The sequence below is a fragment of the Sapajus apella genome, unplaced genomic scaffold, assembly GCF_009761245.1.
Source record: "Sapajus apella isolate SASKATOON/1434 unplaced genomic scaffold, GSC_monkey_1.0 scaffold17, whole genome shotgun sequence".
Classification (NCBI taxonomy): domain Eukaryota; kingdom Metazoa; phylum Chordata; class Mammalia; order Primates; family Cebidae; genus Sapajus; species Sapajus apella.
In genome coordinates, this window is record NW_022436957.1 from 15,186,387 (window position 1) to 15,205,845 (window position 19,459).

Consider the following 19,459-nt stretch of genomic DNA (forward strand, 5'->3'; position numbering starts at 1 on the left):
CAGGCGTAGTGGCTTACGCCTGTAATCCCAGCACTTTGGGAGGCCGAAGCAGGCGGATCACAAGGTCAAAAGATCAAGACCATCCTGAACAACATGGTGAAACCCCGTCTCTACTAAAAATACAAAAATTAGCTGGGTGTTGTGGTGCCTGCCTGTAGTCCCTGCTACTTGGGAGGAGGAGGCAGAGGTTGCAGTGAGCCGAGATCACACCACTGTACTCCAGCCTGGCGACAGAGTGAGACTCTGTCTCAAAAAAAAAAAAAAACCAACATATTCTGGGAAGAGCCCATAGGCTCCTCCAGACTGGCATAGGGGTCCTGTGACCCCTAAAAGGCTAAAAACCCCCAATCATGACTCTTAGATGCTTCATGTAGAACATCCTAACTGCAGGCCTAAAATGTCAAGAGTTTCTTCAGTGGGCTGCACATACAAAGCTCTCCATGAATAAACAGTGCAAGGCTGATCTGCAAACAGCTTCCTAGGTGCTTTAGGACAGTCCAGGAGAGCAGAACAAGTCAGAGCCTCCACTCAGTTGTCCATTGGCGTCAATCATGGCCGCTAGCTAAGGACAGCTACGATTTGCTCCTCAGCTGGCTCCTCTGCAGCTGGAATATTAAAACAAATGAAGCTACGCAATACCTATGGACTATGTACACTAGTGGCAAACTACTAAAAAACTGCAAGCTTTAATAGATAAAGTAGGCTTGGGGTTGGCTACATTTTCCCTCTTTTCTGCAGGCACCCCATGTAAGGCATCCAAAGGTCCGAGAAGGCCAAGAAAGGTATACAAGCCAAGGTCCCTCATTACACCAGCACTTATTTTTATTTATGGCTCACAGCAGGTGGCAAAGCTGGTCAACAGCAGCACAGGGTTTATAAATTAATTCTTTGGAGCAAGTATGATATGTCAGTTTGTGCCAGCCAACTTCATAATGAGACTTGTGGCTTGACCTTCCAGAAAACATTTTTTATAGTGATACAAACATTTAATCAGTCAACAAATGCCCAAGTGAGAAGAGGGGGAAAAAGTATCTAAGGTAGATGGAAAGCTACTTAATATTACTCAAGATGAACTGATTTCCGAGCACTTTCAGAAGAATGCACATCTCAATTGCTGGCACGATGTGGTACTTCGGAGCTTATATCTTGTCATACAAGCAGGTCACAAATACTTAGTGAAAACCACAACTGACAAAACACAGAAGATTGTTTCCAGGAAAATTTAGGGAGCAAATGAACAAATATGGGACAATAGATTTTAAAAATTATTTCATGTGACCAGATATAACAAAGTTAATTTATTACAGAAGAAAATCCAAGTTGACACAACTCCAAAAAACACAAGCTCAAGAGATATAATTGTCTAGCCAGCTAGATACACATATATACATTGTCCAGAAAAATGCAGTGGTTTTCTTTTTAGATCAATGCAAATAGCATTCTACATTACTCCTTTGCCTAATTATCTGGTCATAACCGGAAAAAAATAATCAGAAGCTATACAACAATTTCAACAGAATAATCAGGATACTGTGCCACTTAAAAGTAAACGAAGATTTCCCTGCTGGAAGTGTGCCATGGAGGGCTAAGCTGTTGCGACAGTTGATTTACTTTGTTTACACAACTGAATGGCCATCACAGAGTCACAGGATTATTTCAGAGCTGGCACAAATCTCAAAAGTCACCTCATTAAAATAATCTCATTTAACAGAGAAAGAAACCAAGACCCAGCAAGGTTAACCAACTGGCCTACAGAAGACCACAGAGCCAGACAATCTCAGGCCCTACCATGATTCTTGTCACTAACTGCCACTTCCACTTAATTCTGAAATATCCTTAAATAAAATAAAGCTGTACAAAGTGCTCAACAGATGGGTGAATGGTGAATTCTATGGTGTGTGAATTATGTCTCAATTTAAAAAATTAGATGGGTGCCATGGATATGAAAGACATATCCAGTTGGTAGATAGAATTAAATATAAATAATTTGGTTCTGACATTACCCCCATGATATTTAAGAGGTGCAGAGAAAAGTTTTATGGTTCACAGACCCAGAGTACTCAAACTGAAGAGAACACACAGGAGCAAGACCACAGTCAGGAACAACAACAACAAAAAGACAAAAAGACTAACAATCTAAGATGAGGCAGAAATAAGAGAACATACACAAATAAAATAAATATGCAAAGGGGCCGGGCGCGGTGGCTCTGGCCTGTAATCCCAGCACTTTGGGAAGCCAAGGTAGGCAGATCATCTGAGCTCAGGAATTCAAGACCAGCCTGGCCAACATGGTGAAACACCATCTCTACTAAAAATACAAAAAGTAGCTGGGCATGGTAGTGGGCACCTACAATCCCAGCTACTCAGGAGGCTGAGGCAGGAGAATCGTTTGAACCTGGGAGGTAGAGTTTGCAATGAGCGAAGATCATGCCACTGCACTCCAGCCTGGGCAACAGAGCAAGATTGTGAAAAAGAAAAAGGAAAAGGAAGGGAGGGAGGGAGGGAAAAAAGAAAGAAAAGAAAAAGGAGAGAGAAAGAGAGAAAGAGAGAAAAAGAGAAAGAGGGAGGAAAAGAAAGGAGGAAGGGAAGGAGGGGGAGGGAGGAAGCAAAGAACAGGTTTTTACATGATTCATGTTCTGTGTGTAAGATAAAATTATCCCTCTCCATTACGAGAGGTAGCTTTCTTGTTTGAAATTGAGTCTTTGCTAATAAAAGACTAGAAATCTTGATTTTGAGCTCAGAAAATCCAAAGGATACAGAAAAGAGAAAAAAACCTTAACTGTCTTCCACCAAAGTGTCCCTAAGTAATCCATAATATCTTTGATTATCTTGAGTCCTAAGCCATAGGAAACTGAAGACCTGAGAAAGGCAAGAGGGAAAAACCAGGAAAAATTCTGTTACCCTGACCTCGAGGCCTACACACGTTCCTCGGCCAGAGGAAAGACTTCCAGTATTGAAGACGATGTCCCTAATATTTCCAGTGTCTGTTTCTCAAATAATTTCTAATTTATTTTGATTATAAAGATAACTATTTTAATTGGAACAATGAGTTTCTCTTAAATCCCACTGGCTTTCCAGAAAAAAAAAAAAATCACCTAGACCAGAGGTCAAGAATCAGATTAGTTTTTTAATAATGCGTTTTTTAATAAGGTTTTGTTTTTTTTAAAAAATAACATGATCCTACCTTGGAAATTTAACTCTGTTTTTTAAAAAAACAACTGTGAACTCTGGCTTTAGGACATGACAAATGAAAATAAAGTCCAATGTACTTTTAATAATTCCCTCTGCAAGTACTGGGTAGAACGCCTTGTTTTCTCCCAGTAATTCTCCTGGCAGACAGAGAAGGTGCAGGTCTCCATGGTGCATCTCTAGCAACGCTATGCACAGCTTTCAGGTAATTTACCTATCAATTCAGTGGAAAAAATTATGGCTGTGCCTCTAAGCCTGGGAAATGTGTTTCTTAGTCTTGTTATATATGACACACATACATACACACATTTCTCAAATGAAATAATTATAATGCAGTGGACACTCAGCTCAGGTATGCTAACCAGAACCCCTGCTTTAAGGAAGGATGCGTTGCCCCAGTTGCTGAGAGCACTCTAACTAGCAGCCCCTTACTGTTAGTCCCTTCTGAACTGCCTCAGTTCCAGAGAGTATCTCATCCAAGCTACATTCCTTTCAGTGAAGCAGGACAAGTGGAGGAACATGGAGGCCTGGCCATTTCATCCCAACCCAAGACAACTCAGAAAGGCCATTTCAGCTCCAGGCCTCCCTCCCGATGTGGTCAGCCAAGGCTGTCATGGAGCCTGCATCTCAGCGGCATGTCTCCCTCTGGCCAGTCTTGCTTCCTTTACTCCCCCTTCCCCAGCAGCCACCCCAAAGGCATCCCTTAATAAACCTCCTGTACCCTAACCTCAGCCTCAGAGTCTGGGTCTAAAGGAAATCAACCTGCAAAATAAGCTGTAAGGATGAAGGTATGATTATCCTTGCTAAGGAAAATTAAAACAAATGAAGCTACGCAATGCCTATGGACTATGTACACTAGTGGCAAAGTACTAAGAAGTTCCAAGGTTAAACAGATAAAGTAGCCTTGAGGTTGGCTGTTTTTTTACCACTCTTTTACTTTCATAAAGGCTCAGCCTTGATCTGTCACTACATAAACATGTTTTCTAAACTGATAAACTGCTGAAAGTGGCTACCTCTGTCATCTCCAAAGCAGCATAAAATAGTATAAGAATTAAAATGGATGAAAATAACACAGGAAAAACCGGAAGCCATTTTTGTAGAACTCCAACCAAAAAGTCAATTACATTTTCAACTCAATCAAATACTGAAATATGAAGTGAAATGTAGTGTTAAAGATTTCTGTGACAGGTATTTTTTTTTAAAGTCAATCCTGAAAAGGAAATTAAGAAAACATTTCCATTCACAAGACTATCCAAAAGAATAAAATACACAGGAGTAAGTGTAACCAAGAAAGTGCAAGACTTGTATACTGAAAACTAAAAATATGCTGAAATAAATTTAAAAAGATCTAAATAAATGGAAAGACATCCCACATTCATGGATTAGTAGACTTAAAACTGTTAAGATGTCAATATCACCCAAGCAATTCACAGATACAATGTAATCCTTATCAACATTCAATGGCTTTTTCCCTCCAAAAATGAAAAAGCTGATCCTCAAATTCATGTGGAACTTCAAAGGGCCCAAATGGCCAAAACAATGTTGAAAAAGAACAAAGAGGACTCACATTTCCCAATTTCAAAAATTACTACACAGCTACAGTAATCAAAATAGTGCAGACTGCAGTGAGCTGTGATCACACCACTGCACCCTAGCCAGGCTGACAGAGTAAGACCCTGTCATTCATAAATAAATTTTAAAAAATTATATATGTGTGTGTATATATATATACATACATATATATGTATATATATATACATACATATATATGTATATATATATACATATATATATGTGTATATATATATACATACATATATATATATGTATGTATATATATATGTATTTTTTTTTTGAAGGGCCAGGGGCAGGCCAGACATGGTGGCTTGCACCCGTAGTCCCAACACTTTGGGAGGCCAAAGCAGGTGGATCACCTGAGGTCAGGAGTTTGAGATCAGCCTGGGCAACATGGCAAAAACCCATCTCTACAAAAGAAAAATTAGCTGGGCAGGGTGGCACACGCCTATAATTCCAGGTACTCGTGAGGTTGAGGTGGGAGAATTACTGCACCAGGGGAGTGCAAAGCTGTAGTGAGCCGTGATCACACCACTGCACTCCAGCCTGGGTGACAGACTAAGACCCTGTCTCAAAAAAAAAAAATGTTTTAAACCAGGGTGGTATTAGTTTAAGAGTAGACACATATATCAATGGAATATAATATTGAGAGTCCAAAAATAAACCCTTACATATACAGTCAATTGATTTTTTTTTTTTTTTTTTTTGTTTTGAGAAGGAGGTGTTCTCATGTTTCCCAGGCTGGAGTGCAATGGCGCGATCTTGGCTCACCGCAACCTCCGCCTCCTGGGTTCAGGCCATTCTCCTGCCTCAGCCTCCTGAGTAGCTGGGATTACAGGCACGCACCACCATGCCCAGCTAATTTTTTGTATTTTTAGTAGAGACGGGGTTTCACCATGTTGACCAGGATGGTCTCGATCTCTTGACCTCGTGATCCACCCGCCTTTGCCTCCCAAAGTGCTGGGATTACAGGCTTGAGCCACCGCGCCCGGCGTCAATTGATTTTGACAAGGGTGGCAATACGATTCAAAGATGACAAGATAGTTGTGTTTTTGTTTGTTTGTTTGTTTTTAAGAAACAGTGCTGGGACAACTAGGTATCCAAATGTGAAAGAATGAAGTTGGACATCTACCTCACACCAGATACAAAAATGTACTCAAAATGGATCAGAGACCTAAATGTAAGAGCTAAAACTATAAAAAATTTAACAGAAAACATAGGAGTCATACTTCATGACCTTGGTTTGGGCTAAGAGTTCACAGATACAACACCAAAAGCACGATCCATAAAAGAAATAACTGATAAAACCTCTAAGAGCCTTGCTTCCAAAATGCATAGAGAACTCTTACACAGCTTTGTCATAAGAACACAGCCCAATTTTAAATAGGCAAAAGATTTGAATAGACATTTCACCAAAGACGACTATGAGTGACTAACCAGCACATGAAAAGATGCTCAACATCATTAGCCACTAAGGAAATGCAAACTAAAACTACACTCATGTATCATTTTCATACTAGAATGGCTATCATAAAAAGACAGATGACACCAAGTATTGGTGAGGATGTGAAGAAACTGTACCTCCCATTGCTGGTGGAAATGTAAAATAGTACAGCCACTTTGGATTGTTTTGACAGTTCCTTAAGAAGTTAAAGGTATATTTACTGCCCGGGCACAGTGGCTCATGCCTGTAATCCCAGCACTTTGGGAGACTGAGGCACACGGATCACTTGAGGTCAGGAGTTCAAAACAACATGGTAAAACCCCGTATCTAATAAAAATACAAAAAATTTTAGCTAGGTGTGGTTGCAGGTGCCTGTAATCACAGCTACTCGGGAGGCTGAAGCAGGAGAATCGCTTGAACCCAGGAGGCAGAAGTTGCAGTGAGCTGAAATAGCACCATTGCACTCCAGCCTGGGCAACAGAGTGAGATTCCAGTTCAAAAAAAAAAAAAGACTATATTTACAATGTGACTTGGCAACTCCGTTCCTAGGTATGTATCCAAGAGGAATTAAAAACATGCGCCCACACAAAGATTTGTACTCAAATGTTCACAGTGGCATTATTCATAATGGCCAGAAAGTGGAAACGATCCAAATGTCCACCTACCAGGGAATGGATAGATAAAATGTGCAATATCTATGCAGTAGAATACCATTCAGTAATAAAAAGGAAAGAACTACTGATCCATGCAACATCATGGATGGACTTCAAAAACATCATCCTAAGTGATAGAAGCCAGATGCTAAACATCACATATTGTATGGTTCCTTTCACATGAAAAGTCTTGAAAAGGCAAATCTATAAGACAAAAAGCAGACTGGCAGTTGCCTGGGGCTGGGTGTGGGCCGAGAGATTGTCAGCAAATAATCATTTTGGGGTCAGGGAAATGCTCTAAAACTAGATTGTGGTAAACAACCCACAACTGGCTGTGTGTGCTTAAACTAGGTACATTTTATGGTATGTAAATTGTACCTACATAAAGCATTTCAAAAAACAAAACCAAACCAGAACAGAAGAATATGAGCATCATCTGATAAAGAGGTGAGCACAAAAACTGTTAGCATGTTTCCAAAGAGCAAAGAGGCCCAGAAGAGCTGCAGGTGGTCCACTCTGAAGCCTGGAGATTAGCTTCCTGGCCTCGGCATCCCTGCAAATCAACTTCTTCTAGAAATGGAGACAGATGTCCAGGCAACGTGGCCTGTAATCCCAACACTTTGGGAGGCCAATGCGGGTGATCACCTGAGGCCAGGAGTTTGAGATCAGTCTGGCCAACATGGTGAAACGCTGCCTCTACTGAAAAAAAAAAAAAAAAAACTTGGCGGGTCATGGTGGCACATGCCAGTAGTCCCAGGTACTCAGGAGGCTGAGGCAGGAGAATCACTTGAACCTGGGAGGCAAAAGTTGCAGTGAGCCAAGATCATGCCTCTGCACTCCAGCCTGGGCTATAGAGCAAGACTCCATCTAAAAAGAGAAAGAAAAGGAAAAAGAAATGGAGACAAATGTGCCCATTATGCTGCCAAATGAAGCACATCATCAAGCACAATTTCAATGTTGTTATTTTTTCATTTTTCCATCTCCCTTTCTGGGTAAAGGTACAATTTTTGAAATATCAAATGACTCCCTGAAAAGAGGTCTCAAAGCATCTTGGTTTTCACATGTTCATAAATCATTTCAAACATCTGGCTACATGTTCAGGGTATGTCATCTAATTTGTACTCCTTATTCACAAGACTTTACTGTTCACTAACTGTGACTCATGTGTGTGTGTGTGTGTGTGTGTGTGTGTGTGTGTGTGTGTGTGTATGTGTTTGAATAAAAATCTTTCCAAAATGATCACAAACCCACAATTCCATCAGATTGTCTCTCGGAATCTCTAGGGTCAGATGATCCAGGTGTCTGATTCCAGGGTTACCCCCAGTCCACATGGAGGGGACAAATGAGCAAATTCTCCTTAGAAGCCACTCAATTTACTGTGACATTGTATTTTAATGGTTTTTTGTTTGTTTTTGAGACAGAGTCTCACCCTGTTGCCCAAGTTGGAGTACAGTGGGATGATCTCAACTCGCTTCAACCTTCTGAGTTCAAGCAATTCTCCTGTCTCAGCCTCCTGAGGAGCTGGGATTACAGGCATACACCACCATGCCTGGCTAATTTTTGTATTTTTAGCAGAGATAGGGTTTTGCCATGTTGGCCACGTTGGTCTTGAACTCCTGACCTCAGATGATCCACCCACCTCGGCTTCTCAAAGTGCTAGGACTACAGGCATGAGCCACTGCACCCAGCCCCTATTTTAATGTTTAATCACCATTAGTTGCAAGATGTCCACTCTGCTGACCCAAACAATTTTTCTGTTTACCCTACTTCCATCCCATCTGGAATGGAAAAAGTAAACATCTCTTTACTTTCAGAAAGAGGATCGCATTTGAAGATGACTACTAATGGTCCCTCTCAAGGCTTAGTTCCCTTTAGCTTTTCCTCTTAGGTACAATTTTCCATTCGTCACATCACCTGGGATCCTTTTTTATTCTTCTGAGTGCTCTAAATTTTCATATCTCACCAAGCATGACAGTCAATACTGGGCACCAAATTCTAACATAATGCCAAATACAGCAAAGAGATTAGCTGCCAAATCCTTTAGAACAGGAGTCCCCAACTCCCGGACCATGGACCGGTACCAGTCAGTGGCCACACAGCAGGAGGTGAGCCGTGGGTGAGCCAGCATGACCGCCTGAACTCCACCTCCTGTCAGATCATTGGTGGCATTAGATTCTTATAGGAGCGCAAACCCTATTGTGAACTGCGCACGCGAGGGATCCAGGCTGCATGCTCCTTGTGAGAATCTAATGCTTGATGATGTGAGGTGGAACAGTTTCCCGAAACCATCTCCCACATCTGCTCTGTGGAAAAATTGTCTTCCATGAAACCGGTCCCTAGTGATGAAAAGGTTGGGGACCACTGCCTTAGAGTAAGTTTATTCCTAAAAACCAAACAAAATACCTAGAAAGAACAGTGCTGAAGTATGCTTGGCATTACTAAGGATGTTAACGAATTCCTGGGTGTTTGGGAGGAGGGAGAATGCACCAGAAGGGAGGTATATAGTGAAACTGTAACAGCATGACACCAAGTCTCCGGGAGGACAGAATATTTCTGAGTGCTGAAGCATCCAACAGCCAGGAATGTAGAAAGGAAACAAGTTGTCTTCTTGCTCCTTGCCTCAGTGTAACTCATGCTGTTTTAAGGAATCAGCATTTCATAGCCATCTCTTGCATTAAATCCAGGTTACATCTTCTTGCTTGTATAGCAAATATGGAACCACAGATGCTGAGGGCTGGAAGGCATCAATGAACAAAATAGCACAGTTCAACATTTCTCATTTTACTGCTGAGGATCCTGAGGCCTAGGCAGAGGTGGAATGACTGACTGCCCAGTGTTGCTTAGAGACAGGCCTGCAGCTACAACTGCACCTCCTGGGCCCCAGGCCCAGTCTCCTTCGACTTCTTCCCTATTTTCCACAAATTAGGTAATTTTAAAAATCAAGGCCAGGTGTGGCGGCTGACCCTGTAAATCCCAGCACTTTGGGAGGCCCAGGAGGGCAGATTACTTGAGGTCAGGCATTCGAGACTAGCCTGGCCAACATGGTGAAACCCCGTCTCTACTAAAAATACAAAAATTAGCCGGGTGCCTGTAATCCCTACTCGGCAGGCTGAGGCAGGAGAATTGCTTAAGCCCAGGAGGCAGAGATCGCAGTGAGCCAAGATTGCGCCACTGCACTCCAGCCTGGCCGACAGAGACTGCCTCAAAAAAAGGAAAAAAAAAAAAAAAAAAAAAAAATCAAGGTCTAGGAAGAATAGGAAAGACTCTCACAGGTGGACAACATCAGCATGGAAATGGGGCAAAAGAAAGTCACATACGATCCCATTTCTTTTCCAAAAGGAACCTAAAACCACCCGATGCCTTATCTTCCAGGCCTGCCTGTGAAATTCATGCTCCAATAGTAATCCCGTGCACTATATCACTTGCTTTGTTTCTGGAACTTCTGTGTCAGGTGGGGAGTTCTATCAGGGTCCTGGGGAAGTCTGGGCTCCCAAGCTGCAGGTTGAAGCCTTCTGCAGAGGGCGCCCTGGGAAGACCTTTGCCTCCTGGGCCCTTTCTCCCTCTCCTAGGAACCCCAACTAGAATAGGAAGAGAGTCTGCAGGCCCGCTCCTTCTAGAAGGGCTAGCAGGAAGGAGGCTAAGACTCCAAGGAGAGGGACCAAGGGCCCGTCCCGAGTCTAGGTCATGGTTTCTGAAACAATGCCATAGGTCTGGAGGGATGGGCAGTGTGGGGTGCATTCAAAGGTATACAATCACCTTAGCATCATTTCCAAGGCCAAGATCTTTTAAAAACATTTTTGGGGTGGTGATTTCATTATACTATTCAAACCAACATGACAATAAAACTATGTAATTCAAGAACTTTTGAGCCAAATCAGGAGACTTCAGTACATAAATTGGACAGAAGCAAGTAGAATTCCATCCCACTTCTTTCCAGTTTGTGGCAAGGAACTTGTGCCCCATATTAACTGGGATACAAGTTCACGTTCCTCCATCATTAGGGAAACTCTGCTTGGAGAGAGGGAGGTACTGACACCAGCAAAAAAAAGTATGAGAAGTACTGACTCCAGCAAACAGATTCTTGGCGGTCCATGGAACATCGACCCAGCTCAGAAGGAATCACCCAGAAGGTTCCGGCTCAAAGTCCTAGTGGGTAATGAAGAACATACACGTTCTTGCCTGGCCTTGCCTTCTGGCCCACACGCTTGATGGCTGAGTAGGGCCTGGGGCTAGCTGGCAGGTTGAGGCATAGGGAGATTTCTAACTGTCCTCCTTAGAAACAGAACAGGCATGATTAGAAGTCATCTTGCTACCTGGGCGATTTTCAGGCAAGCATTTTACGAATTGACATTTACATTTATTTTCAGAAATAAAATTCTGAACATGTAATACTTACTGTGTTTTTTTGAGTTACCATGTCCTGAAAAGAAAAAGAAAAGATAAATATAGCTTTTTAAAAAAACAGTTAATTTCCATAAGCATTAGCCAGCATTCCCCTCTAGAGAGCAAGAATTAATCATGTGAAACCTCCCACTCCAAAAGCTTATAACAGAATGAACCTCTGAATTGCAACACCCATGTTCCAAAGAAAATTGATCACCACTGGTTAGCCTGTAGGACTACTAGAGGGCATTTATGCTTTTAAGGATTGCCCCAGAACAGTGCCAGTGCTTTTGCCAAAAAGATATTTTGAGCTTCAAGTTTGGGGTGCTCAGTGCCTTGCGTCTCGCCTTTCCAGAGAAGAATGTCAGCAATGGCAAGGAAAGGCCTGGAAGGCAACGTGCCATCCCTGGATCTGGAACCATTTCTTGAATCAGTCAACGTGAAGGCCACACCACAGTCAGCCTACCTACAGAAGGGATGTTGGTGGCAGAATTCCTGACGTCCCACTACAACCGTCTAGGAATCTTCAAATTCAGTGACAACAATTTCAGTCAGTAAACTTAGTATGATAGTTAGGCATCCCTTGACTATCTCATTTATACACTGACAACCAATATTTCCAGGGGAAGAAAACATAATTAGACAGCTGCCCTGTAAAACATGTTTTACATATTCTGAGATTTTTATTTCCTGATAACAAGTACAAACTGCTTCTTCTGATGTTAGATATAACTGACTACCCATTTCCATTTTAGGAAATATTTTTCTGTATCATTGAAAATTAAAACATCTAGTCCACAGAACTTTCCAGAGGGCTTTGCTAAGGCACAGTTGAAGAAACAACTGTCCTAAATTGGGAAAAAAATACATTATAATTTCATGTTTCTCATCAAAATATAGATTAATTATCCATATCTTTCATACTTGCTAAGTTCTAAATATTCCTAAGCATAGCTACCTTGGTGAAAATCAGTAAAAGAAAGGTCAATATCTAAATATCTAATGTAGTTTACATTGGTTTATAGCCCTGGGGAAACTATTCTACAATGTAAAGTATATTAATAAAAGTTTCTTCTTTCACTGTCATTCGAATGACTTCTTAAAATACGTATTTTGCTATAATTACTGAATACATATCTAGGTAAAGTATATGTGATGTTGAGCACATACAAGTTACACATCTCAAGCAGGTGGTATTTCTACCAGGAAATAATCTCAAATCCTTACACCACCCAGAAAATCTAGTTAATATTAAATCTCAAGAAACACAATGAAAATGTCCAACTTTGGCATGAATTTGTACTATTATCTATGACTGATTTTTAATACTGAGGGAACTGAACCTTTAGAAATAAGGTCTGTGAAGGCTGACTCTGCAAATCATCGGTTCTCACCCCTGGTTGCACATTTGGGAGGTTAAAAAAAAATCTCCAGGCTGGGTCCTGCCCCCATCCCTGAGATTGTGATGTAATTGGTTTTGGGTGGGGCTAGGCATGGGGATATTTACAAGCTCTCCCAGTAACTCTGAAGTGCACTCAAGGCTGAGAAGCATTGCTGTAAAGAAACTAATCCATTATTTCTAAAATGATTTAACATAGGCAAGGATTTTCTGACTAAAATATTCAATGACACCAATATCCATTGAATTTTGGAATAACTCATATTAAACATTTCCATTATACAAATATAAGGATTTTTTAAAAATACTATGTTGTCCAAAAAAGCTTGTCTCAAACTTGCAAAGATACATTTTAAAAATTCTTAACAATGAATGAGTTGTGCAGGAACACGTAAGTTTTCAGTTTTGCTTTGCTTTCAGATTGGGGGAAAATAACATCAAAGACTAATCATGTCTATGCTAAAATATTCTGTCCATTTCACTAATTGTTCAATGTCTTCATATTATTATCCAAGTTGAGAACTGATTTTTATGTGTAGGTTTGGATACAATTGCTCATGAAGGAATTCAGAACAGTGTCTCTGCTTCAATGGAAGCTAACAGGAGTGTTTGCCTTCATTTCCCTAATGAGCCTGGAAATGCCCAAGTCGCCTGCAAACATATGACTGTAGCACAGATGCTCACAAAGTGGCCAGGAAGTCACCCGTATGAACTAGAACCTGTGGCGGGAAGGAAAGAATTGCACAAGCAAGTCTTTGTTTTTCTCCAACTTTCTGTGCTACAGTGGCTTTTCAGCTAGACATATAATTCTGCTTTCCCAAAAAGAAGTACTCAGGAGAAGATGAACAATACCCTTTACCTTCAAAGAGAGAGCAGTGTCAGCATCGGTGTCATGGTACAAGATCACGTTATTGGCCATGTCAAAGCTTTCTCGGACTCCAAGATGGTAGAAGAGAGAAGGCTGTCTGGAGACATCACTCATGTCTACCACAGCAACATCTGTAATGAACAAGGAGATGACAGGGTTAGGGGCGATGATCTGTCTACTTCATCTACTCACTGGTGATCACCAGTGGGGAGCTATAGCAATGTATACTTCTGCCATCAGCCTTTTAGGTAAAGTAAGGAATGATTTGATTAAAATTACCCTATGAACTGTGGAAGAAACGCAGTAAGAATTTTTTTAAATCCTCTTTCTTCTTCAAAGTGCTGGGAATGTAACATCACTTAGAACTTGCTGATGGATTTTTAATGCTATTTTTATTATGACATATCATACATCCGAAGAATATATTTAGCTTATAGATAAGGCATAAAGTATAATGCAATGAGAAACCATGCACCTACTGTGCAGCCCAAGTCAGAGGGTTACCTGCACTCTCAGGGCCCCATATGCCCCTCCCTGATTACATCTCCTCCCTCCTGCCCAGAGAACACTTCTATCCTCATCTATGTATTTATCAGTTCCATGCATGTATGTGTGCTACAGAATGAACATTTATGTCCCCTCAAGGTTCATATGTTGAAACCTAACCCCCAATATGATGGTACCTGAAGATGAGGCCTTTGGGAGGTGATTGGATAATGAGGATGAAGTCCTTGTAAATTGGATTAGCACCCTTATAAAAGAGACCCTGGAGAGCTGCCTTCCCCCTTTCATCATTCCAGGACACAGGGAGAAGGTCCCATCTATGAACTAGAAAGTAGGTCCTCACCAAACACTGAGTCTGCCTTGATCTTGGACTTCCTAGCGTCCATAATTATGAGAAATAAATTTCTGGCCGGGCACAGTGGCTCACCCCTGTAATTCCAGCACTTTGGCAAGCTGAGGCAGGTGGATCACCTGAGGTCAGGGGCTCAAGACCAGCCTGGCCAACACGGTGAAACCCCATCTTTATGAAAAATACATAAATTAGCTGGGCATGGTGACAGGTGCCTGTAATTCCAGCTACTCCAGAGGCTGAGGCAGGAGAATCGTGTGAGCCCAGGAGGTGGAGGTTGCAGTGAAGTGACATCATGCCACTGCAATCCAGCCTGGGCGACAGCGTGAGACTCTGTCTTTAAATAAATAAGTAAGTTTCTGTTGTTTAGAAGCCATGCCTAGGCTAAGGTATTATGTATAAACGCCTAGGCAGGAGAATCGCTTGAACCTGGGAGGCAGAGAAATATATGTGTGTGTGTGTGTATGTGTATATATATATATATTCCTTAACAGTATAATGCTCAGTTTCGCATGTCTTTAGACTTCACATAAATGATATTGCATTGTATATATTCTCTGCTATTTTTTGTACATCTAGCTTCAGTTCATGCATTTTTGCTTCTGTATAGAATTCTGTTGTATGGCAGATTTTTATTCATTTTCCTATTTCAAACTGCTGCAATAAGCAGTCCTGTCATAGTGCCTGGCTCACATGCCCCACCATCAACTTGACAATATAAAATGTGCCCTGGCTGGGCACAGTGTAATCCCAACACTATAGGAAGCCTCTACAAAAAATACCAAAAATTAGCTGGGTGTGGTGGTGTGTGCCTGCAGTCCCAGCTACTTGGGAGGATGAGGTGGGAGGAGAGTTTGAGCCTGGGAGGTAGAGGCTGCAGTGAGCCGTGATCATGCCACTGCTTTCCAGTGTAAGTGACAGAGTAAGACCCTGTCTCAAAAAATATATATAAATAAATAAAATGCACCCTGGAGTTGCATCCTGTAATAGAGACCTATGCAAAACAGAAGAGCAACTTATTCCTTGAATAGTGAGCATGTTTAAATTATACCTAGTAGTGTGGGGCACCATTTCAAAACTCAAAATATTCTAGAGGACGTAAGAGTTCCAAGTTTGATGGGAGCTCTTTGCCATGTGCAGTAGAGATATAGGAATGTAGTGTCCAAACTCATGCTCACACTGCTATGACTACTAAAAAGTCACTGAAAATCCCAATGGGACAGAAGAGGCCAGTTGACAAGGGCATGAAGAAACAAGAAGGCAGGCAGGTGGCCCATCAGCACCAGACACTGCTGGCTCTGTACAGAGGTGCTGGGAACCTGAGGCCAAGTGCCACTAAGCCCCAGAGTGGGCCTTTTATTCTTTATTTATGGATTGCCTGCTGTATGGCAGGATTGTGCTGGGTACCAGGGATAGAAGTGTCAACAGGGAATAATCCCTTCTCTCAAAAGAAAAAACCAACTACAATAGAGTGTGGGTAACCAGAAGAAAGGGGATGGTTAGGATAACCGTGAGGGCGACCAAAATGAGGGAAACACAGTGAACAGAGCACTCACAGGAGGGTACACAATCCACACCTGGGAAGAGGGCAGTCACAGAAGGCCTAGAGGCAGGGGTACTGTCCATGACCCAAGGCTCTGTAAGAGATAGGCAGGCAAATGGGATGAGGATGCGCGGGATGAAAGGGAAGGAAAGAGCGGTGCAGGAAGAGAAGCCAGCAAGTGCAAGGCGACAGTGGAAAGCCAGGGTGTAAGTGTGAAGGCCACCCACAGATCACTGCCTGGGGCCAGAACACCCCAGAAAATGAGCCTGGAGGGGGAGGGCTGGACCTACCTTGAGGCAATGGGAAACCTATGGTTGAGTTTTTTAACTTTTTATTTTTATTTACTTATTTATTTATTTATTTATTTTTGAGACAGAGTCTCACTCTGTTGTGCAGGCTGGAGTGCACTGTTATGATCTCGGCTCACTGCAACCTCCACCTCCCAGGCTCCAGTGATTCTTGTGCCTCAGCCTCCTGAGTAGTTGGAACTACAGGCATGCGCCACCATGCCCAGCTAATTTTTTTGTATTTTTAGTAGAGACAGGGTTTCACCATGTTGGCCAGGCTGGTCTCAAACTCCTGACCTCAAGTGACCCACCTGCCTCAGCCTCCCAAATTGTTGGGATTACAGGCATGGGCCACCGTACCTGGCTATTTATTATTTATTTATTTATTTATAACAGAGATGAGGGTCTCACTATGTTGCCCAGAGTGGTCTTGAACTCCTGGGCTCAAGCAATCCTCCCACCTCGGTCTCTTCAAGTGCTAGGATTACAGGTGTGAGCCACTGCTCCTGGGCTTTTAAAAACATTGTATTATGCAGAACTATAAATATACATTAAAAGTAGACAGAATAGTATAATGAAATCTCCATACCTCCCACCTCAACAAGGATCAACTCAAGGCCGGCTTTGTTTCATCTTTACTACCATCCCCAACGTCCACCCCTCCCCACTGTGTTATGTTGAAATAAATCCTACCAGACACCATATCGTTTCATTTCATCCCTCAGCACTTCAGGATATATCACTAAAAGATGAGAACTGAAAGTAGTATCAATGTTTTACCTAAAAATATTTTTAAAGAATCATGAGGGTTTTTGTTTGTTTGTTTTTTTAGCAGAAGACTCTCAGAGTCTAATTTACCCTTTAGAGGTCATCTAGTAATGAAAGGACCCACATCTATGCTGAGGAAACACTCTACAATGCAGCCTAATCAATTTCTCTCAAATGGATAATTCCACTCCCCAAACACATTTGCTTAGAGTCAAGATAACATGCCACTGTAGCTGAGTAAATTAGCCATTCTGCCTATAGGATTGCTTCCTGGACTCTTACTATCTACGTTAAAAATTACATGTTTGAGGCTGGGCACGGTGGCTCATACCTGTAATCCCAGCACTTTGGGAGGCTGAGGCGGGCAGATCACTTGAGGTCAGGAGTTCAAGATCAGCCTGCCCAACATGGCAAAACCCTGTCTCTACCAAAAATACAAAAAATCAGCCAGGTGTGGTGGCAGGCACCTGTAATCTCAGTTACTCAGGAGGCTGAGACAGGAGAATCACTTGAATCTGGGAGGTGGAGGTTGCAGTGAGCCAAGATCATGCCACTGCACTCCAGCCTTGGCAACAAGAGCAAAACTCTGTCTCAAAAGAAAGATATATATATATATATATATGTTTCATAGTGATGCTATGAAAAAGTAGAAACATAGATAATAATTTCAAGGCCATAGTGACTGTTATAATTAGTTCATAAAGGCAAGGAAGCAAATAGAAACAGATAAAGGGGAGTCATTTAATATATGAAACATAATTTTTAATGTAGATAAGTAAGTGTCCAGGAAGCAATCCTATAGGAGGAATATCTAATTTACTCATTGCAGTGGCGTGGTATCTTGACTCTAAGGGGAGTCACGGAAAGGGGCAGAAGGGAGGGATAGGGACAGCAGTCCTGACGTCAGGCAGCCCATTTTCACAGGCAACCTTGAATTTGGCAGAGGAACTTGTTGCCAGGAAGATTCCATTTTGATCAAGTGACATGACTTCCTCCCTTCCTTTGCCTTCTCAACATTCTGTGCTGGGACCCACTGGCCTCTCTACCAAGGACTGGGAGACTTTTCACTGTCAATGAAAAGAGAACATATTAATACTGCTACTCAAAAAAAAAAAAAAAAAACCGCACAAAAGAACAACATTCTGAGCAATGCATGTTCAATAGGAAAACTGCCTCAAATCTAAAGCTGGAATTTTTGCCTGACATCTGTCACTCAGGCCAGTAGACCAAGTTCACTTTGAGGATTTATACCAAAACAGTATGCAATTGGCTTACTTTCAGAATTTCTAAGACATGAATTTAGCATTTGATTTATAAATGTTAATAGTGATAAAACACCAGATCGGAACTTTTATTCTATACAAATATAAAAGGGCTTTATCCCTTAAAGAGAGCACCAGTTACCTAAAAGCTTTCATCATCACTGTGGTCACATGCTTTGCCATTTACAAAACACTTTCACAAGACATCTCAGCTGAATTTCAGAACCCTAGCAGGCAGGCAGGGCAAGTACTGGCTTTACTTCACAGGTAGAAAAATGAAGTGCCAAGAGGTTAATAGACTCACCCAAGGTCACCCAACGAGAGCATGAAAGAGTCAGGGCTCAAAATCAGCTTTTCCAACCCCAAGTCCTGTGTTCCCCAATGCCCTGATGAGGCTCAGTACATTCCTTACACACTCTAAAACTGAACTACCTGGCGGCACAACAAATTTATATATCAGGCTAAATCTTAAGCAAAAAGATCACAAGTAAAAAGGAAGAGATAAAATTCAGATTTTCATTCCCAAATACACCCTGTGCTCCTAGCAACCATTACCTTCCAGTTCCTACTGACGCAGGCCAGCTTCAGGGAAAAAACACATATCGTATAAACCATCTTCTCTGAGCCTGAGGCAGGCACACACAACCACCCTACCTATCTTGGTTTAGCAAACTTTAAGAAGTGATACCAGGCGTGGTGGCATGTGCCTAGAGTCCCAGTTACTCTGGAGGCTGAGGCAAGGGGATCACTTGAGCCTAGGAGCTCAAGTCCAGTCTGGGCAACATAATGAGACTCTGTCTTTGTAAGAGTAAGAGTGAGTGAGAGAGAGAGAGTGAGTGTGAGTGAGTGAGTGAGATATATATGTGTGTGTGTGTGTGTGTGTGTGTGTATGTATGTGTGTATGTGTGTATATATATATGTGTGTGTGTGTGTGTATGTATGTATGTGTGTATATATGTGTGTGTGTGTGTATGTATGTATGTGTGTATATATGTGTGTGTGTGTATGTATGTATGTGTGTATATATGTGTGTGTGTGTATGTATGTATGTGTGTATATATATGTGTGTGTGTGTATGTATGTATATATATATGTGTGTGTGTGTATGTATGTATGTATATATATGTGTGTGTGTATGTATGTATGTGTGTATATATATGTGTGTGTATGTATGTATGTGTGTATATATATATATATGTGTGTGTGTATGTATGTATGTGTGTATATATATGTGT

General features: G+C 41.7%; 1 protein-coding gene across 1 annotated transcript in view; it reads right to left on the minus strand.

Moving 5' to 3' along the window:
- MAP3K15 (mitogen-activated protein kinase kinase kinase 15) overlaps positions 1–19,459 on the minus strand; it is a 148,551-nt gene that overhangs the window by 110,225 nt on the left and 18,867 nt on the right. The window contains exons 2-3 of the mRNA XM_032286043.1: positions 13,503–13,642; positions 11,258–11,281 (exon numbers count right to left, since the gene is read on the minus strand). Of these exons, the coding sequence (XP_032141934.1) occupies positions 11,258–11,281; positions 13,503–13,642 (164 nt within the window). The remainder of the gene's footprint in view (positions 1–11,257; positions 11,282–13,502; positions 13,643–19,459) is intronic.